We start from the raw sequence: 22,923 nt of genomic DNA, 5'->3' as shown, positions 1-22,923 counted from the left end.
ATCAAATCATAGACTGCGTTCTGATCCTTGTACCAGGATAACACAGATATACATTCTGGGATGCATGGGATGCGGAGATCCATGCAGTTGGGTGCCCCTCATTGATTTAAACAGACTGCCTCCACACACTTGCACAGAACACCTGTGTATTGCATGAGTGTATGGATTGGTAAGCTCATGTGAATGAGGCCTAAAAGCTGTACATTTAAATCACCAGATGGAAAAATATGGTTACTCCTACAAGTAGCTGAATGCAAAAGCAGGCTTTTCCTATTACCTGCACGAAACTTCAACTTATTTTGGTTGGGAAATCTGGTGTTCCTGGTATCTGGTGTTGACACCTGCATAATACAATGCCTCAGGTTTATGAGTGATACCCTGCCAGGCATAACATGTGGCTACATGTTATGCCTGGCAGGGGCACCATAAGGGCACCATAAGGGCCTATGTCAATGGGATTTTGTTTGTATTAGATGGGTTTTGCCTTCCAATACAAATCAATGGATGCAAAACCTCCTTGAAGCAGGTGGAATAGAGATTTAAAGGAGGTTAACTGCAGATAAAATGTACCTGTCAAATAATTTTGAATGATCTCAGAAGAATCATATCCAAGAGAAATATTTAATGAAAGTGATAATTTTTAGTCAACTACTATTTAATAAGGTTATATCTACAGATTTCTTTTGTTTGGCCTTGCCTATAATGGGAAGGTGATTGTAGACTTATTAGTGCAGATGTGGCAAAACACAACAGAACTCTCAAAAGATTGCTCAGAAAATGACTGGTTAATGTAACAAGCCTAAAGTGATAGTTTTGTTTGTTTTAAAAAAAAATATTATATTTACCGGTACTTGCTCTGTGCAAAGATATTGCACAGTATGGTCTCTTACCTCCTCTTCTGGAGTCCACCACTGGTGCTGCCCACTCTGCCTTCCTTTAACCACTTGCCCTCTTGAGGATTTACCCACCTTCCTGACTAGGCCATTTTTTGCGATACGGTGCTGCGTTATTTTAACTGACAATTGCGCAGTCATGCAAAGCTGCACCCAAAAAAATGTACGTCCTTTTTTTCCCACAAATAGAGCTTTCTTTTGGTGGTATTTGATTGCCTGTGCGCTTTTTTTTTTTTTGCGCTATAAAAAATAAAAGACTGACAATTTTGAGAAAAAACAATATTTTTGACTTTTTGCTCTTAAACATGTCCAGTAAAAAATTCAAACAAAATCGAATTTCATTATAAATTTAGGCCAAAATGCATTCTGCTACATGTCTTTGCTGAAAAAAAAACCCAATACATGTAAATTAATTGGTTTATGTGAAATTTATAGTGTTTACAAATGGTGGTATATATACTTGGATTTTTCTTTTTAATTTTTACTAGTCATGGCGGCGATCAGAGATTTAAAACGGGACTGCGGCAGGCATTCTGACACTGGGGGGAACTTACTTGGTGTCACTGGCATCCCCAGTGACACCAATACAGTGATCAGTGCTAAAAAAAAGCACTGACACTGTACTAATGTCACTGGGCAGGAAGAGGTTAACATGTGGGGCGATCAAAGGTTAACTGTGTGCTGTTTTACTGTGGGGCTGTGTGTTTGTGCTTCACTGTAAGCACACTGCTTTGCATGGCTGTGCTATGCGCAGCCATGCAAAGCAGTGTGCAGGAGCTGACAAGGGAGAGAACTGTTTTGTTTACAAACAGTTCTCCCCCCCCCTTTGGAGATGCTCTGCAATCACCAGGCACCTGCGGGTAATCAATGGCTGGGACCCTGTGATTGACAGCTGTGGCTGCAAATGGTGGCGTTGGTAGGGAGCACGCACGCCTTGCATGCGCCCCCTACCCAGAAATGCAAAATCACATATATATGCGTGATTTTGCACACCCGTGCCACCCTGTAGCAGTACTTCTGCTATAGGGCAGACGGGAAGCGGTTAAGCACCCCCTCATCAAGCCATGTGCTAGATACACACCGCAGTGGTAAGCCATGTTCCTGCTTCCTCTTCACAAGAGTTTGACATAGTTTGAGAGGTTGCCTGTGTCTTCTGTGAGACCAGGAAGTGGAGGGGCACTGCACCAGCTGGGACAGTGCTGAATCAGTGAGAGGAGCCAAATAAATGTTTAGAGGCATGGGGTGGTTGGGTGAGGGGGGCTTGGACAGGTAATAGAGCAGTTTTGTACTCTAATGCATAGAATGCCTTAAGGTAAAAAACTGTTGGACTTTAGAACCTCTTTAAAGGGATTTTTCTGCTGCTTATTATCCAGAGGTTGCACAATAATGTCTCATCAAGACAGAAACAAAACACACTCTGCACTTCTCTGTTTCTGTCTGTTGAAAGTACCTACATGTTATAGTTTGAAGAGTAACAATTACTTGGCAACAGATTGCTGTCAACTATGTTTGCACTTTTCTCATAAAAATACTTTGTATTACTTTTTAATAAGGGATTGAGCGCCAGATGTTCAAAGTGTTTTGGAGAAAAATACATATGTGTTCTTATGCCCAATGGCATTTGAATATGTTATTCATCAAGAAGCCTTCAATAGTGAGTGTTGTGATGACAAAAAAAACATGAATCCATATGACCAACACATTTTGAAATCCTTTCCAAATGTGCAACAAAATGATTTTTTCTTTCCCCAGAGACTAAACACACTAACAACATTGCAGAGCAATGTAATTTATATCCAAAATGAAACCTTACATTGTGGAGCTATGCTATGACCTGAGGAACAGGTTTGGCCCATTTTCATATTGAAATGGTTACATTCTGAGTCAAATTGCAACAGATTGAAAGCTTTATTAGGTGATCAGTGATAAATATTATCAATCAGACAATCATTTTTTGTTAAGTGGCTGTAGGAAAGGTTATTTTCCTATAGCAACAATGCACCCGCTCTATCAATTTATTTCTGATAGTGTGTGTATGTATATGTGGTTTTGTGTGTGTGTGTGTGTGTGGAGGGGAGAGTGGGGTACCATAGTCTACTCAGCCAAGGCTTCTGATTTTTAACCAGGCATATCTGTGGTACTTTACTGTGGTGAAACAGAAATTTATTTAAAAGCATATACATGCATACTCACAAACCAAAGGGGGATAGAAATAGAGAAGAGTCCGTAATGGCGGTCCAAAGTGACAGTAGACACTTGGTGAGTTAGCCTACCTCGCCAAGGCTCTACCATCACTTTGGACCGTCATTACAGACTCTTCTCTGTTTTTATCACCCTTTGGTTTGTGAGTATGCATGTATATGCTTTTAAATAAATTTCTGTTTCACCACGGTAATGCATGAAGAGAGTGCAACCTGTTTTGCTTTTGTTCACTAGTATCAAGATTTCCTGATCTTCTAAGGGCTGCACCTCAATGAATGACAGTTACAGTTATCCTAGTCTGCATGAAGATTTGAGTGCTGGTTTAGTTTTTTATTTCTAGCTGTGGCACATTTTCCTAGTTGCTATTAATCTGATTTGCTGGAAAGAACTGTTATTTGTACCGCATAAATGTGCAGAGCAGGTGTTCTTGACAACATGTCTGTTCTGTAGGCTCCTTGCTTCCTCTCAGATGAGCAGAGTGGGATCCTGCTCAGCACTGGGCCATGTGACAAGAGGTTGCTGTCATGTCCGGACAGATTTGTTTCACAAAACGTCTAGATTTGCTAAAACAATCTAATTGCTATGGCCAACACAGTCTGTTTTGACACTTTGATAAATAATATCTAATGATTACAAAGTTTATCAGCATGAAAGCTTATTAGGAGAATGCATTGTTTTATTTTACATATAATATTTCATAGCTATCATCTAGACACGAACAGGTCTAATCTTATCTAATTGTTGGCAGAATGACTTTGGCGGGCACAGAAGTCTGGTTAACAAATGGACCACATTCCTGAAGGCTAGATTAATTTGCTCTGTTCCCGGTCCTAATGGAATTGATACACATTTTGATGAATTGCGTAAGTATATCAACTTGTACATTGATTTGATGTGTTTTGTACATGTATGGATTGATGAGGCTGTATTTATAGTATTCCATTCTAAGTAAACCACACTTTTGCTTTATGCTGATATTAAACAGTATTGTAGCGGTACACTAAATCCTATCATTTACAAAAAAATCTGAAAACTTATAAATAACCTCCTGTAAAGAACAGAGCACTGCAATTTTCTTTCTTTTTTAAATTTGTAAGCATTTTGGTTTGGAATGATTCTTTCTTGCTTCCAACTTCCAAGGCAGGGGTTTGAGACCATAATGAGTCCAGTTTTGCTTTTCTAATGCACCTGGGCTGACCTATCCTGACCAGGAAAGCAGCAGAAAAACACCTAATACTTCTTAGGAAAGGACAACAAATGACACCTCCCTTTATCTCCTGCAACTCAGAATTGGGTGTCTAAGCAGCCAATTGCAAGACCCAAATCCTGTCACAAGAGGGTGGAGAGACCATGGTGTTAGTCCTGCAAAATGATCAACTCTCAGAAAGTTGACAGCTGCATAGAGATTTTTGGGATGCCTGACAGTAGATCTGATGTCAAAGAAGTTAACAACAGGACTCTTTTGAAAGATGGCACTTGGTACAATTGTGGTAATTTTTCCAGGGAAGGCTCCAATTTAACCTCATAATAGAAATCCAAGTGACTGCACTCAGTTGAAATGCATGCAATGGTTTTATTGATAAACTAAATATATATTTTATTTCAGTAGAAAGGGGAATTAGAAATTATTCTAAAGTTTTCCAAGATATCATATACATTTTTCCCATCTACTGTTACAGGGAATCTATAATGGTTTTCGGACAATTTAATTTCAAATTATTTCTTATACTTATTTACATGCTTATTTTAAAAATTAACTTTTAATACAGGGTCCATCTGTAGCATATTGTCTGAAAAACATGCTGGGCCTTTTAATAAGAATCAACAGGACCCTATGAGCTAGTAGAGAGATAAGGGATGTGTGTGAGAAATATATCTGAATCACAGTAGATTAAATGACACAGGCTATTTAGTTTATTCACAGCATACTGTAGCATTATTTCAGCTCAGTGAAAAACCGTATCCTCAAGCTTTGCCACCTGCTGCTTGCAAGGGATGAATATGAGGTATTTCATACAGTGTTTATACTGACCTGAGCAAACAGAATGCCATTTTAAATTTTTTTAGCCTTCATGATATTAATAAAATACAAAAGCTTGAGTGTATTAGTGAGATACATTCATACAAGGGTGCAAACAAGTTAAAGGTTCACTGTTATACTATAAAGTAAATAGGGTTAAGCTGTGAGGACGTTGACATGTATAATATCCAGCTTTTTTTTTATTATAGAGGATGTGTATTTAATGAATTCCAAAGATCCTAAGAATCCGGTCGTGTATGCTGTTTTTACAACATCAAGGTATTTACACCCACTTATTACTACTTTATTTTTTGACATTCAGATATTCAAATACTGTCATGGGAGGAATTGAGGTGAGAAGGGTATGGCAATATTGCCTACCTTACTCTCTTCCTGTATCTCAACCATTCTATATTCCTGTAACAAGCATTTTTCCATTGCAATATTCTTCTCTTCTGATCCTGTTTCTATACAACTTTAAATAATGTCTGTGCATTGGTGGCTGGTACCAAGAGTAGCTCCCTTCTAAGGCCTCATTCACACTTGCGAATGAGGCTATTTGCAATTAGATGCAGGAGATCCAGCAAGGTTTCCATACAATTAGATGTGGGGGAAATCCCTATTAAACGCACTGGGAGGCTGAGAGCTCCTGCAGCTATTCGAAACATCTCGCATCTAATCACTCATGGAGCTCATGGATCATGCTGGGTTTTAGCATCTAACTGAAACAGCCCCATTTACAAGTATGATTGGAGTCTAAACTTGTCAGTTCCAAGCATTTAGTTATCTTTAAATATGCCAATAGTCCATTATTGTTTTTGAAAGCATGCTGGTTAATATTCAAAGTTCATGCAATATGAAATATCCAGTATTGTTTGATATAATTCAAAGGAAAAGCTGCACACTGATGATATCAGGCAACAAGGAGTAGGGGCCATGTGCTAAATTTTGCTGGCGGATTAAAGCTTTGCCTGTGAAGACATCTACAGTGTATGGCTTTTCCTTTTCATTATATCAAGCTATGTGTGGAAGAGCGATGGAGCAACTGCAAGCCAGCACCTGATTCTAGCATATGAGAGGAGTGCTTGGAGGGTTGAAGCAGTGCACTTTTTGACTCTACAAATTGCAGTTATGTTTATTTAATATTAATATTTGGCACTAGATTAAAAGTTGTGGATATTGTAAATCTATGTTAATACTACTAATTTAAGCAGACTAAAATTGTTATTGATGCAGTTTTTTCTGTATTTGTAGTAATGTATTCAAGGGTTCAGCTGTATGCCTGTACAGTTTGTCAGATGTACGACGAGTGTTTCTGGGTCCATATGCTCACAGAGATGGTCCAAACTATCAATGGGTCCCATATCAAGGAAGAGTTCCTTATCCGAGGCCAGGAACTGTGAGTTCACTTAAACTGACTTAAAATATTAATTAATATTTTTGTATTGTGAAATTATGTGTCTAAGCTGAAGTTTAGGTTTCAATTTTTTTTGCAATTTTTTTTTAGTTATATTGGCCCAGCTTGGACCAATGTACATATACACATGCTATACTTGGATGATCCCTGTGGAATCTGGAAATCACTGTAATAGGTACTGCAGGGCTTGGCACAGAACCTGGAGGTTAGTTGTGGTCACTGTAGCAATGTCACTGTAGCAATGCCTACTACAGTGATTTCCAGCTGATTGGCTCAAAGCGTCAGTCTTCCTTTCCCTGTGCTACTTTGCAAGGAATTTAATGAACGCGACATCAAGACAAATTCATTATTTTAATAGTTCATAACTATGTAACATGCATTTAATACTTTTTGATTAAGATTACATTACATTTAATTACATTTATATCTACCTTTTATGTTGGCTTTAACAAATAACAATATCTTGAAAAAAAATTTCTCTTTTGCATCTGAAATATTTATGCAGATAAAATAGGAGCTTGATAATCTTCCCAACAGATAGTGATGCTAGCTTGTTTGTAATGTTATTGATTTTTATTCCATTGCTATTTAAATATTAATAATGCTCAGGTCAAGGTTAAGACAAAGATGATTGATTTTTTTCTCTATTGTGTTTTCTAAAGAAATCTACACTTCTAGTTTGAATTAGTGTTTTATAGTAGCTGTTCTTTAAAATGTGCTATAATTAATGTATGCAATTGATTTGTAGATGTGATCAATTTAAAACTGTAACGTGATTTCAGTGGGAAACTCAAGTGTTGATCTATTTAAGGGATGCAAACCTTCCATTATATGTCAATAGGAATAGAAAAAAATGTATAAATGATATGAATGATTTTTTACAATATGCTGTGTTCAGTCTTCCACTTTTTTTTACCAGGTATCTGATCTCATCCAATAATTTATATTTTGACTAACTACTAAACTACTGAGTAGTTTATGGAAACTGATGCTGTTTTCATTTACAAAAGTGTGAATCCCCTTAAATATTTAGTAACTTTTATTCTTATTTTCTGAATCATTAAGATGAAACCTAATAAAAGAATATTAAAAATAACTGTTTCAGATCATTTGCAAAAGAATGGCCAGTTTTACGATAATGCCTTAGTAGATGTAATCAGATATAACAGTTATTTGGAAACAACAGAATTTTCTGTCTGTCATCTCAAAGACTTGAAAAAAAAAACGTAGGTGCCAATTCTAGGCAAAACAATTTTTTTTTTAAAGGTCAGCACCTCTGTCAAGTTTATTGCTCATAGAAGTCTTCTAAGAAGGCACTGGAAGGGTCATTTAATAACAGATGGAAGTTGTTGATGATGATGGATCAAAAGCTAGGGGTCCACTTTGGAAATCCTCAGTGTAATTTGGTGAAGGGAAAAGTGATTGGACCCTAGAATAGCTTGGAGAATAGCTAAACTTGGTTTAGCAGCTACCTTGAGTGTCTGTGCCACTCACCAAGTTTATATTGCCGTCTGTGTCCCTTTTGGGGATATTCTTTTTCACTTTCTTTCCAAGTAACAGGTATAAAAACAGAAATGAAAGGAAAAAGTTCCCAAGGTAGTTTAGACCTTTCCATATTTTATGAAAATAAAAAAAAATGTGTGGAGTAAGGCTTTATAACAATGGATCAAGATATGGGTAATGGGAGAAATACTGCTCAGGAGAGAAAAAGAAATGTGCTCACAGTCATGAAAGCATGTATAAAAAGAAATCATATATTTTTTTTTAAATATAATGAATTCACGCATTTGACTGTTACTATTTTATTGAAGTTTACTATATTATATTGAGCATGATGGTACTAACCACAAAAGTTCCAAGGAGCCAAAGCAACTTTGTTTGGAAAATGTATATCTTTTCAATCTGCTGAGTACTGCTAATAAATATAAAATATGTGTGAAACCGGTTACTATTTGATTGACTGTGATAGGATATCAAGTGGAAGACTATATTCTGTAATGGTGGCAATGTCTTCTCATGTGTGCATAAACAGCACAACCTAGAGCACAGAAGTAATCAGGTGGATTTTTATATGATTTGATCCATTTTACAGCATTTACTTATCTGGTGCTGTTTAGGGAATTAAGACTGGAACATGATCACTTAAAGAGATTCGGTCTCTCTGCCTGATCATTTTATGAATAAATCTCCACCAACACTACCAACATTAGCTGATACTAACCTTTGCTGTACACTCCCTCCCACTGGTTTTTGGAGCCTTTTGTAAATTCTTGTTTTTTATGCTAAAAAGAAGCATGTGGAATGCTTGTGCCTAAGTGACTAATTGCAAGGGTTAATTATAGTCATATGAGGAGGAAGAAGTTGTATATTACACTATCTGACTTGAGAACTTCCACATTATTTGAACAAATTGCTTTTGTCTCCATGCTAATCCCCAAAACAGTATTTTTTTTTCTCTTTCTCTAAATACTAAACCACTGATACATACAATTTCTTGTTTATATTCAGTGTCCAAGCAAGACTTTTGGAGGCTTTGATTCAACAAAAGATCTCCCAGATGAAGTTATAACATTTGCTCGGAGCCACCCAGCTATGTACAACCCCGTTTTCCCCATCAACAACCGTCCCATTATAATTAAAACAGAAGTTGATTATCAGTTTTCCCAGATAGTGGTTGACCGTGTGGAAGCAGAAGATGGCCAGTATGATGTAATGTTTATTGGAACAGGTACACGTTATTCCATCATGTACTAGATTTACTGTATTTTCTAATGAATATTCTTGTTATGAAAAATCATTGGGATGTTTATAGACTTCAGACTAAACAGGAAAGTCCCAGTCACTGGCAATAAATATGTATAAAAGGAATAGCTTAAATATTAGCACAGGGATGAGATCACAGTAAAAGGACGTGTGTTGGAAGGATCTGTTTCGTTCTGCGAGTGTGATATTATTGCTAAATGCCGCCATCAAAGAATGCAATTGGGTACACAGGGTCAGTTTTCAGATTCCTGTGTTGTAAATCTCCTGACTCAGTTCAAATTGATGCCTGACATAAATCAGAAGAAAACTGAACGCTGGAGTTGAGGCTTTACTTCCTAACATCTTACATCTGTGGGAAAGTCTTACAGTTAGTTCAGGGAGAGGGCATTTGTGGATTGAGAATTAAAGTGTGAAATAATTTTTGGTATGGGTGTTATGGTGTTGAGCTCTTACAATTAGTTCCTTTTCTGCTAATCTGATTCTGTGGGAGCTGTAAAACATTCTTTGTCATTCTAATGTATTTTGACCTTACTATAGCTCTTGGCTCTAATACCTTAAGGATTCAAAGTCCTGAGTAACTAGAGCTATGCTTGCTGCAATATTAAAAGAAATTCAATGCGCATATTATGTTTCTTTAGCACATATGGTATATCTAGCACCAAACCTGCTATCTACTTCAAAGAAAATGCGGTTAGTTGCATGCACACTGCAACCTCCATAAAGTATTTTATTTTTCTATTTGATTTTTCTACAGGGGCTTTGCTTGATTGTTCTTCTTGTTTTTATACACAGTCATTTTCTTCTTTCATCTTTTTGTGCTGACTTTCTGTATCTATCCCCTGTTTGGAATAGATATGTTGCAGGTTGAGGGACTGTGAGGTCTGAAGACATGTGTAACCTAGCAAGGAATTTGTGTGAGGCACTGTGTGACAGATGTGGGAATTCACAAGTGAAAGCAGGTGATGACCGAGGAAATGTTTAGCAAGCCTTGCAAGAGATGCTAGTATACTAGGAAACAGGGGTTTTGTCAATACTAAAAAATCCTGCTATATGTTCAGTATATTTTGGGATTCTCTGTTTTTATCCTTTATCTCCTTTCAAGCTAAAATATACTACCTTTCCAAATGTTGTAGCATTCAGAGAAGTGCTATTCTATAATCATCAAGATACATTTTGAGGGCCTTACAATGTTTTCTCTAGCTATATTGCTAATAAAAAAAATATAGCATTTTTAATAAATACTGGAGCAAGGGAAAGTAGGTGTGGTAGGTGTGCTTTAATAACCGGGACAGGGATTGCTGGGTTAGTAGCCATACTAAGATCCCAAGGGAACAAGTGACATATCTTGAGTGTGCACTTCTGCTCTTTTATACTTGTGGTAATAACAATAATAATATCTTCACAGTGTACACTGTAACTTAATTCCCTAATAAGTAAATAATGCTTTTCCATGCCAAGACAAGCTTTACAGCTTGTGTATTGCCTGCAGTCAGTACATAAATACATGGTATATGTAGAACAATGGTATTTTTTAAACAGGCATTTCTTTAAAACTGACAGAAAGGTTAAGCAGTATATTACAGGAATGGCTAAAGCAGCCTCAAGAATTGTCATCTGTCCAATATATTTGTTTTGTGCAGCATAATTGGATAACAATTTTGTGTCTATTGGAGCAGACACTTGCCTTCTAGTTGAGTACACTCAGTTTACATCGATTGGATTGGACGGAATATGTTTAATTTTTTCCACTCCCCAAAGATAAAAAGCCTTGGCACCACCAATTTACTTTTTGCTCTCAAAATACTTTAAATGAAATGATTGATAAAGTCAAATGATCATGTTAATTGAAGCACCATTCATAATAACAGCAGTTAGGTTGATCACCTCTCTATTTCTGTAAGTACACAGAAAGGTAAGCATGAGATTAATCTGCACAACAATAAAGTGGCCACTGATGAGCACATGTAAAGCAAGGCTAATAATGTCACATATTTTACCATGAGAGGGTAAAGTGTTATTTTACTAATGAGTACTCCAGGACTGCAGTGAACACTAAAATGCTAACAGCCACTACTGTTGCTAATGCCATCAATGTTATTATTCAGTTTGAAGTTTAAATATGAATGGCCTAAATGTATCAGTACTACTCTTCCACATTATTTGGGCTAAAAGCCAGCTGTTTGTTATCTCTTGTGAATGGGAAGTATATAATCCAAAGTGGATATGTCATGGATGCCAATGTACGGCCTTCTTCCTTAGATAATCCCCATCAGTGTCACATCCTTAACTTCCAACATTTCTACAAGCTGTTAGCAGTCAAAACAACTAAACTGGTGGTCTAAGGCTTGAGCTGCTGAGGTAAAACATATTCACAGGATAAGAAAGCTGGAAAGGATGTTATTTTAACCAGTTTGTACAGTATGTCAGGAAATTAAATTAAAAAAAAGATATCTTGGTTTCTGATTATATGTGATCCATATGTTTTCTTCAATATGCACAAGTGTAATAGGAATAGAATTTGCATTGGTGCTTATTCTCTGTACGTTGTAGTACTGGCAAAGTGCAATTGATGTCTTGGTGGATCAGTTCCATAAATATATAGCTCGAGGTAATATTTCAAAGAGTGGAAGTGCATCTGTCATTGATGTGAATTAATAGCTCTCTTATCCTTTAGCTGAGCTCCAAACTGGAGCCTATTGATCTTTAAAGGAGTAGATGTTTTAATTTGTTTGAAAGTATTTGAAATTCTACTCTAACTTGATCTATGCCTCAGATACAGTAGAGCTCTGGTACCTGAGGCCTGATCAGTCTCCATAGTGATTAACTCATTTTACCTTTGACCTCCAATATTTCTACACTTGCAAGACCTGTAAAAGAAAGTACCTTTTGTATTCTGTAGAGAGAATCAATTCATTTTAATTATGTGCCCAGAGGTTAGCTGTCAAATTTCATCCATTTCTTATCAAGGTCTACATCTGTACTGGAACATTTGTGAGCTAATAAGTGCTGAAAGTTTTCATTAAAATATTTAGTTCTTGACACATTTCTTCTCATAACTTAAATCAAATGCAGCGCTCCAAGATTGCCCCTCCGCAGTGTGTTTTATTACTCCGCTTTAGTCAATCATGATTTCACTTTTGGAAAGAATCCTATGTCTTGCTGCAATATAAGCATGCTGATGGATTGCTATTAATCATGGTAACATTTCAGAATTGTGTTAAACGATATGAACACCCTCCCTGAACAGCTTGTTGGTACGAAGGCAATGTTGCCCACCCGGCGCTATTCCCGGGTGTGTTCAGCTGTCCTGTTCTTCTGGCAAGGCAGGCTAAATTCAAACTGTTTCTCAGGAATGACAGAGCTGCTTTGATCACAGATCAACAACAAAAATAAAAAAGCATGGATTGTACAGAGAGCATTGTGAAGATTACAGAACTTCTGTGAGTTTTAGACCTAAGCTACAATAGAACTATACATTGTAAATACAACAAACAAATAGATATGTCAGTATACATTATCATAAAAAAGCATGAATATACAAGATAAAAACTGAAAAAAGCATGGACATATCACATGAAAACAGATTGAAGCATCTAGTTTATAATTAAAAAAACAACCCCCAAAATTGAAGACTGTAAATAAATAATGACATACTCTTAACCACTTGTCCCAGAGGATTTACCCCCCTTCCTGAGTAGGCCATTTTTTGTGTTACGGCGCTGTGTTACTTTAACTGATAATTGCGTGGTCATGCAACGCTGCACCCAAATGAAATTTACGTCCTTTTTTCCCACATATTGAGCTTTCTTTTGGTGGTATTTGATCGTCTGTGCTTTTTGTTATTTTTTTTAGCTATAAAAAAAAGACTGACAATTTTGAGAAAAAAAAACAATATTTTGGACATTTTGCTATTAAACATGTCTAGTAAACAAAATTTAAAAATCAAATTTCATCATAAATTTAGGCCAAAATGTATTCTGCTACATGTCTTTGCTAATAAAAATCCCAATACGTGTAAATTAATTGGTTTATGTGAAAGTTATAGCATCTACAAATGGCGGTATAGATACTGGAATTTTCTTTTTTCATACTAATAATGGCGGCGATCAGCAACTTATAACGGGACTGTGGCAGGTGTTCTGACACTGTGGGGAACTGACTTGGTGTCACTGACATCCCCAGTGACACCAGTACAGTGATCAGTGCCAATTTAAAGCACTGACACTGTACTAATGGCACTGGGCAGAAAGGGGTTAACATCTGGGGCAATCAAAGGGTTAAATGTGTGCTGGGTTTGTTTTACTATGGGACTGTGCTTCACTGTAAGCACACTGCTTTGCCAATCACTGGGCGCCGGTGAGTAATCACCGGTTGGGACCCAGTAATTGACAGCCGTGGCCACAAATAGTGGCACGGGTAGGGCGTACGCATGCCTTGCATGCGTCCCCTACCCAGAAATGCAAAATCACCCATGCCGATATACTGCTACAGGGCGGACGGGAAGCGGTTAACTGGATAATTGTTTAAGGTTACAAAATACAGCTCCCAAAATTATGTTAGGATTAAATAAACACTTTGTTACCTAGTTACAACAAAATCTGTAAATGGGGGAACTACATAAAGTTCTCATTTATTGCTTGACTATCATTCAGGAATCACTTTTATTCAAACCAATGCACAGATGCTTAACTGGGTATAAGGAACATGTTAAATGAAAAAAAAAATTGATTGTGTTCATGGGGGAATCCCTTCCAAAGAGATATTGTATTCTGAGGGAAGAGTTCCCAGCCATCAGCATACACTCATCATTTCTGCTGGCTGTAGCCAGTGGCATAGATTGAGCGGAAACAAAATTGACAGGTTGATGATACAGAAGTACAGCAGTTGATTGAGAGATCAATTTCTGTCCAACTAGACTGCCCATAGATGGATCTAAATTCATCCAGTCTCTGCTAAACTGGCCAAATTTTGATCCTTTAATGGCCGGATTTATCCCTAGCAATTGGTTTATGTTTGGAAAGCAGTAAAGAATCCATGTAATCCTCAATACTAAACATGTAAGGGATCTGTAGAAGTATGGACAAAACAAGGTGCCTATGGTGTCAAATTTGTTCTCTGGTGATGTTCTATATCTTAGAATGATCATGCCTGTATACCTACTGACAAATACATTTTAATGGTTAATAAACATTTATGGTTAATTATGGAACATGTGTTAAGCAAAGTCCTACTTTTTCATGCTGAAAGAGCTGGAGGCTGTACTTTATAAAGAATGGTGCAAAATTCCACTAGACAAAGAACATGATTTGTATGATGCCATTTCAAAAACAACTGAAGCTGTTCTGCAAGAAAACATTATCAAATCACTGATTCATTTTTGAAGATACAGAACTAATTTATAAGTGTTTCTGTTTACTCTCTGTATTCTCTTATACATGCATGGTAGAGAGTAAAAGCAACACTCATTCAGATCAGTGAGAGGAATAGTGTCCGTTGAGGAGACTTAAAACCCTATATCATTAATGGATTTATTAAATGTGTTTGAATTTTGCTATGTCCTCTTTGTGCCCTTTTACTGGTATGGTCTTCCTAATCTGGAATGCATATCATATATGAGGAACATAAAAAATTATTACCCTTCTAGTGTTGCACAGAACACCCACCTAAAAAGTAATGACCTCCTGTACAGTTCTAATTGGAATTTTTAAATATACTTTTGATAACTGATATAAGGCACTGGCTAGCCAGATTTCCAATAATGTATAGGCGTCACCTAGGTTTCTCACATACATTTCTGATTTGATGAGTTTGTGTCTGCTATGGAGGAAAAAAACCTTTTTATTCTCAGATCTTATTTAGTTCTGATCTGGATCCTGGAGCTTGGAAGCTTTTCAGAGATTTAAGTGGGATAAAGCTTCCAGTCCTGGGTCTACATTTTACCTGTTAGCCAGACCCATCTAATTAGTCAGTTGTCCACAGGCCTTTTTTCATCTGGCTTATGCTAGAGGCTCACTGTTTATCTCACTCTTTGTGCTGTGAGAGCTTGCTGCTGGGTAAAAAGGCTAACTGGTGATAAAATATTAAAGTAGTAAATATGCTGCCTGTTTGCTTTGTGGGAACCAGTTAGGGGGGCGCCCTGTTAGTCAAGAAGTGACATAAGTGTACTTAGTGGCTCAGATTATTATTATTATTACACAGTATTTATATAGCGCCAACAGTTTGCTCAGCGCTGTACATTACATGAGTAGATGTTTTGTTTGTTGTATGCTGCATTGAACTACTGTATGTTTGTTCAATGCTTTGCTAAGAAAAGGGCTGGACAAACCTGCTTGCACTGCTCTTGGGTATACCTGTCTAGTGCATTGGTTATTGCTGCCACTACCAATTAAGCCTGTCCACCTTACACTGAGCACACTTATATAATTATTTTTACTATTATATGCTAATATTCAAAGGGTTAGAGGCTATTTTAATTGACTTTTATGAGGATTTGAAAGTGTCTTGCTTATTAAATGTAACATTTTTTGTAAACCATTTTCATTTAATGTAAACCAACATCCTGTATGATCACTGCATAGTCTGGGAATGGGGCAAAAATATCCCTCTGAGCCAGGAATTTTTAATTGCAGTGAGTTTTTATTCTGAATTTTCAACAGAGAACAAGAAATAAACAAGCTTCACTTCGTAATGCATGTACTTACATACATAGTAGCTAGAAAGATGCATGATGGTACATTGTTAACATCAAAAGAGAGGCAGAAAAGAGAAAAAAGTTACATGGAGCGACAAAATAATAAAAAGAAAAAAAATGAGTCAGGTTTTTCCAAGAGCAGCCTGTATAACCAAATGTCTTATAATTACTTCTTACACAATTATATTACAAGTAAATATACCAGTCATATTTATTTGTTTGTGGGTTTATATGTCTTGTACCATTGTGTCTACAGTTGCCAACTAGCATTTACCTACAAATAGCACCTATTTGTAAGATCGAACAAAGTCTCATAAATATAGTTTGATTGTACAACCTCTATTACCTCAGAAACTGTGGGGGAGGTAGGTGATTTCCAATGCCTCATTATTACTAATTGAGCTGCTAAAAAGATGTTCATAATCACAATTTTCATTTCATGAGAGATATTCCCAATCTCAAAGTTTAGTATAGCTAAGCAGGGAGATTTATATGAATAGAGGTTGTAGTAGACATCATATGGAAAAGGGTAAGCCAAAAGATGACTAACTTGTTACAAACCAGAGAACATGATAAAGCATTCCCACGTGTCCACATTCTCTTCAACATAAGTTAGAGGCGTGGAGTTGGAATTTAGATATTCTATATTGGGTTAAATACCAACAAAGTGTTATTTTATGCATTAATTCCCATAGGTTAGCATTTCTATTGGATTTATAGGTATAATCTAACACCTGTTCCCATTGTGGAACTCTAAATGTGTCCCCTATGTCAGTTTCCCACGCCAAAAATGGTGCTAACATGATAAATGTATTTCTATCTTGCAGAGTTGCATAAAATAGAAAGATTCTTCCTTTTGTTGTTTTAGGATCCCTGTAATATGGCTTTATCTTAGTGGGTATTTGATTGATTGTACTCAAATGACTTCATAGGAAGGATGTTATTTGTAGGTAGGTATAATTTTCCTTATCTGGTAATTGAAATTTGCTTTCAAGAACTGAAAAGGGTTTAAGTTTATCTCCTTTGTATAAGGAGTGTACCCATTCTATTCCCTTGTTGCACCAGTTAATTAGATTAATATTTGGTTTGAGTAATTGACATGCAGTTAGTGGGATAGGAAGAGAAGTCATTGGGTCTGCAGATGGTGTTCTAATGAAATCTTTCCAGACTCTTAAAGAAGACAGTGAGACAGTGGGGGACAATAAAGTCTGGGTTTGAGGTTGTAGATGTTAAATTGAAGGAAAATGCAATAGATTCTTACCTGGAATTTGTTCTGATTCAATATCTCTCTGTGATACAAAGAATGGGGAAGCTCTTGTCCATAATGGGCATGGTATTGATACAGCTCCAGATGACCCACATTGGCTCACAATTGATATGATCCAAAAATATTTAGACAGAATAAAGGTGAATAAAGCACTTGGACTGGATGGCATACACCCATGAGTCCTTAAAGAATTGAGTTCTGTCATTTCAAAGCCATTGTTTCTAATTTTTAGGGACTCTTTAATGACTGGCATAGTACCACTGGATTGGTGTAAGGCCAATGTGATGCCAATATTTAAAAAGGGGTCAAAATCTAAGTAATTATAGACCTGTTAGTTTAACTTCTATAGTTGGGAAGATACTGGAAAGTATAAAAAAAGACCACATGGATGAGTTCTTGCTGGAAAAAAATATTTTAATCACTTGGCAACTGGGCTATAGCTGAATGACAGCTGCAGCGCGGTTGTCCAGTTCTGGGAGGGAGTCATATGACGTCCTCCCAGAACGTGCCCTCCCGCGCACCCCCAGCGGCATGCACCCGGTGATCTCCATGATAGCTGAATCCTACGGACACAGCTGATCATGTGATGTGATCACGTGATTTCAATGACACAGCAGATCACTGGGTAAATGCAGGTGCTGCACTTTCCTCACGCTGTTACAGTGTGAGGAAAGTACTGCCGATAACCGGCAATTGTCAGTAAACAGATTGGCACTGATCATCAGGGCAATGATGATCAGTACCCAGCAGTGCCACCCACCTGTGCCCAGCAGTGCCACCCACAAGTGCCAACCAGTGCCACCCACCTGTGCCCATCAGTGCCCAGCAATGCCACCCGTCTGTGCCCATCAGTGCCTAACAGTGACCCACCTGTGCCCAGCAGTGCCACCCACCAGTGCCCAGCAGTTCCCTCCATCAGTGCTGCCCAGCAGTGCGACCCATCAGTGCCCAGCAGTGCCGTCAGTCAGTGCCACCCATCAGTGCCGATCAGTGCTGCCCATCAGTTCCGCCTATCAGTTCCGTCTATCAGTGCCCACCATTGCTGCATATAAGTGCAGCATGATCAGTGTTGCCTCATCATTGTCGCCTATCAGTGCCCATCATTGCCACCTATTAGTGCCCATCAGTGCTGCCTCATCAATGCACATCAGTGAAGGAGAAAATGTACCTGTTTGCCAAATTGTATAATAGAAACAAAGAAAAACTTTTTTTTTCACTTTTTTTGCTTTTTTTTTTGTTTATAGTGCAACAAATAAAATGCCAAGTGGTGATTAAATACCCCAAAAGAAAGTTCTATTTGTGTGAAAGATTATACAAATTTCATATGGATACAGTGTTGCATGACAGGCCAATTGTCATTCAAAGTGTGACAGTGCTAAAAGCTGAAAATTGGCCTGGGCAGGAAGGGGATATAAGTGCTCAGTAGGCAAGTGGTTAAGCAACAGACAGCATGGATTCATGAAAGACAGAAGTTGTCAAACAAATCTGATTTCTTTTTATGAGAAGGTGAACAAAACCTTGGACAGAGGAGTGGCGGTGGGCGTGGTATACTTGGAGTTTGCAAAAGTGTTTGACACAGTTCCCCACACACAGCTAATGTGTAAGGTAAAGTCTACAGCCTTGGAAAAAACCATATGTAAATGGGTAGGAACCTGGCTAAAAGTTTGCATTCAGAGAGTAGTGGTTAATGATTCATACTCTAAATGGTATAGGGTTGTCATTGGTGTACCCCAAGGTTCAGTGTTGGGACCCTTACTTTTTAATATATTTATAAATTATATAGGGTCTGGGATTATAAATACCATTTCAGTCTTTGCAGATGACACCAAGCTTTGCAGTGGAATAACGTCCTTACAGGATGTCTCCAAATTACAAGCCGATATTAATACACTGTTTAATTGGGCAAATATGTGGCAAATGAGGTTTAATGTTGATAAATGTAAGGTTATGCACTTGGGGGCTAAGAATATGCATGCATCGTACATACTAGGGGGAGTACAACTGGGGGAATCAATGATGGAGAAGGATCTGGGAGTCCTGGTAGATCACCGGCTTAATAATGGCATGCAGTTTCTAAAGTGAGCAAAAGTCTGTTTTGTATTAAAAGAGGTATAGACTCCAGAGAGAGATATCATTTTACCCCTGTACAAATCATTAGTTATGCCTCATCTGGAATATGCAGTTCAATTTTTGGCACAAATTCACAAAAAGAACATTGGGGAACTGGAGAAAGTACAGAGAAGGGCAACCAAACTGATAAGAGGCATGGAGGAGCTCAGCTATGAGGAAAGATTAGAGGAACTGAATTTATTCTGTCTTGAGAAGAGGAGATTAAGGGGGGATATGATCAACATGTATAAATACATCAGTGGTTCATATAGTGAACTCGGTGTAGAGTTATTCACCCTGAGGTCATCACAGAGGACAGGGGGGCACTCTACGTCTGGAGGAAAATAAATGTAATCTTCAAACATGGAAAGGTCTCTTCACAGTAAGAGCTGTGAAAATGTGGAATAGACTCCCTCAAGATTTGGTTCTGGCCAGCTCAGTGGATTGCTTTAAAAAAGGCCTGGATTTTTTCTTGGATACAAAGAATATAACTGGATACTAACATTTATAAGTACAGTTGATCCAGGGAATATCCAATTGCCTCTCGGGGGATCAGGATAGAATTGTTTCCCCTGCAGGAGCAAATTGGTTCACACTTTGCTGGGTTTTTTGGCTTTCCTCTGGATCAACTGTGGGTGTAGGATTATAACTTTTTTTAATGGCTGAAATGGATGGACGTTTGTCTTTTGTCAGCCAGACTAACTATGTAACTATGTAATGTCGGCCCATAATGAGGTTGACAATTGATCAAACCAGTGTTTTAATTGTGCTAGAAGTGCTGCCATATAATAATCTAGACAACATAAGACAACATGTCCTAGGCCACCTGCTCTTCTGTGTTTGATAAGTTTACCTAATGCACAGCGTGCTTTTTGGTGTTGCCACAAAAACTAATTGGTTGTTGACTGCAAAGTGTGAAAATAGGATTTGGGTATTAGGATGGGCAAGATTCGAAAAAGATATATAGACATCTGGAATAATGAGATTAGAATTTTTTGCAAAAGGGGAATATAGTTTGCATCAAATAATCCTTTAGAAGAGCTGGTAAGAGTGCTACCCATGTATGCTATGCCCTCCTCTTTCCAAACAAAAGGGTATTGAGTTTGTAGTTTTTGTTTTAAGGGAGACATTATGCCAAAATCTAAGATACGATTTAGTTGCATTGACTTTGTAATATGAAACAGTGTGAAATAATTGTAGTGCATCTTGAACTGCCCCCAAAGAAGTCTCAACATCTGTTAACGTTAAGATAATGTCATCTGCTAAGAGGCATATTTTTACCTATCAAGAAACCGTTGATGGTGGGGTGTGATCGAATATATGAGCCTAATGGTTCCATCAATAAATTAAAAATTAAGGGAGATAATGGGCATCCTTGTCTTGTCCCGTTAGTGATATTAGAAGGTCGGGACAACATGCCTGATGTAAAAAACTTGGATGGATGGACATGTACTGTATAGAGGGCCATAACATATATACAGTTGCAAGAAAAAGTATGTGAACCCCTTGGGATTACGTGGAGTTTTGCATGAATTGGGCATAAAATGTTCACTGAACGTCATCTAAGTCACAACAATAGAAGAACACAGTCTGCTGAACATAATACTACACAAACATTAGATGTTGCCATGGTTTAATTGCACATAACATGTAAACATTCACAGTGCAGGGAGGAAAAAGTATGTGAACCTTTGGACTTAATAACTGGTTGACCCTCCTTTGGCAGCAATAACCTCAACCAAACGTTTCCTGTAGTTGCAGATCAGACCTGCACAACGATCTGGAGTAATTTTGGACCGCTCCTCTTCACAAAACTGTTTCAGTGTAGCAATATTCTTGGGATGTCTGGTGTGAATCTCTCTCTTAAGGTCATGCCACAGCATTTCAATCGGGTTGAGGTCAGGACTCTGACTGGGCCACTCCAGAAGGCGTATTCTGTGCTGTTGCAGCCATTGTTTTGTTGAATTACTTGTATGCTTTGGGTCATTGTCCTGTTGCATTACCCATCCTCTGCGGAGCTTCAGTTGGCGGACAGATGGTCGTACGTTTTCCTGCAAAATGTCTTGATAAACTCTGGAATTCATTTTCCCATCAATGACAACAATCCGTCCAGGCCCTGAGGCAGCAAAGCAGCCCCAAACCATGATGCTCCCTCCGCCATGTTTTACAGTGGGGATGAGGATTTGATGTTGGTGTGCTGTGCCTTTTTTTCTCCACACATAGTGTTGTGTGTTCTTCCCAAACAACTCAATCTTGGTTTCATCTGTCCACAATATATTTTGCCAGTAGTGCTGTGGAACATCCAGGTGCTCTTTTGCAAACTTCAAACGTGCTGCAATATTCTTTTTGGACAGCAATGGCTTCCTCTGTGGTGTCCTCCCATGTACTCCATTCTTGTTTAATGTTTTCCTTATTGTAGATGTGTCAACAAAAATGTTAGCATGTGCCAGAGATTTCTGTAGGTCTTTAGCTGACACTCTGGGATTCTTCTTTACCTCATGCAGCATTCTGCGCTGTGCTCTTGCAGTCATTATTACAGGACGACCGCGCCTATAGAGAGTAGCAACAGTGCTAAACTTTCTCCATTTGTAGACAGTCTGTCTTACCGTGGACACATGAACATCAAGGCTTTTGGAGATACTTTTGTAACCCTTTCCAGCTTCATGCAAGTCAACAATTCTTGATCGTAGGTCTTCTGAGAGCTCTTTTCTGCGAGGCATGGTTCACATAAGACAGTGCTTCTTGAAACCAGTAAACCCAAAACAGGTGTGTGTTTTTTAAGGGCAGGACAGCTGTCAGCAACACATCCAATATCATCACACTGATTGGAGTCAAGGTTGGCTCACTCCTGGCTCCAATTAGCTCTGGGAGAAGTCATTAAGCTAGGGCCTCACATACTTTTTCCTCCCTGCACTGTGAATGTTTACATGTTATGTGCAATTAAACCATGGCAACATCTAATGTTTGGTAGTATTATGTTCAGCAGACTGTGTTCCTCTATTGTTGTGACTTAGATGACATTCAGAGCACATTTTATGCCCAATTCATGCAAAACTCCACGTAATCCCAAGGGGTTCACATACTTTTTCTTGCAACTGTATATGCCAAAACCAAATTTTTTCAAAACGTCTTTGAGTTAAATCCAGTGGATGCGGTCAAGTGCCTTTTCGGTGTCGAGTGCTAGTAGAATGGAGAGTATTCTATGTTCCTGAGCATAATGGATGATATTGGTGACTCTTCTAGTGGCATCTGAAGTTTTCTTTCCCTTAGTAAACCTGGTTTGATATGGATGGATCAGAGTGGGCAATATGTCTACAAGACGATAAGCAATAAGTTTTGAATAAAGCTTCAGGTCATTATTCAGTAAAGAAATAGGCCTGAAGTTTTGAGGAATGTCTGGCTTTTTGCCAATGTTTTGGCAACATTATAATAAGAGCCTTCAGCATTTCCAGTGGGAAAAAGGAGGAGAATGCAGCAGAATTATAGATGGTAGTCAAGTAGGGTGCTAAGATGGTCATAAAAGTTTTAGATTATTTGCCAGTATAGCCATCTGGCCCTGGA

At 38.0% G+C, this 22,923-nt stretch overlaps 1 protein-coding gene across 1 annotated transcript in view; it reads left to right on the top strand.

Moving 5' to 3' along the window:
- SEMA3A (semaphorin 3A) overlaps positions 1-22,923 on the top strand; it is a 340,089-nt gene that overhangs the window by 238,277 nt on the left and 78,889 nt on the right. Inside the window, exons 8-11 of the mRNA XM_089685956.1 lie at positions 3,844-3,958; positions 5,325-5,394; positions 6,370-6,514; positions 9,041-9,260. Coding sequence (XP_089542082.1) covers positions 3,844-3,958; positions 5,325-5,394; positions 6,370-6,514; positions 9,041-9,260 — 550 coding nt within the window. The remainder of the gene's footprint in view (positions 1-3,843; positions 3,959-5,324; positions 5,395-6,369; positions 6,515-9,040; positions 9,261-22,923) is intronic.

The sequence above is a fragment of the Staurois parvus genome, unplaced genomic scaffold (genome assembly GCF_062004578.1).
Source record: "Staurois parvus isolate SC_StPar_1 unplaced genomic scaffold, SC_StPar_1.0 ptg000019l, whole genome shotgun sequence".
Classification (NCBI taxonomy): Eukaryota; Metazoa; Chordata; class Amphibia; order Anura; family Ranidae; genus Staurois; species Staurois parvus.
This window is presented reverse-complemented; position numbering and strand designations above follow the sequence as displayed.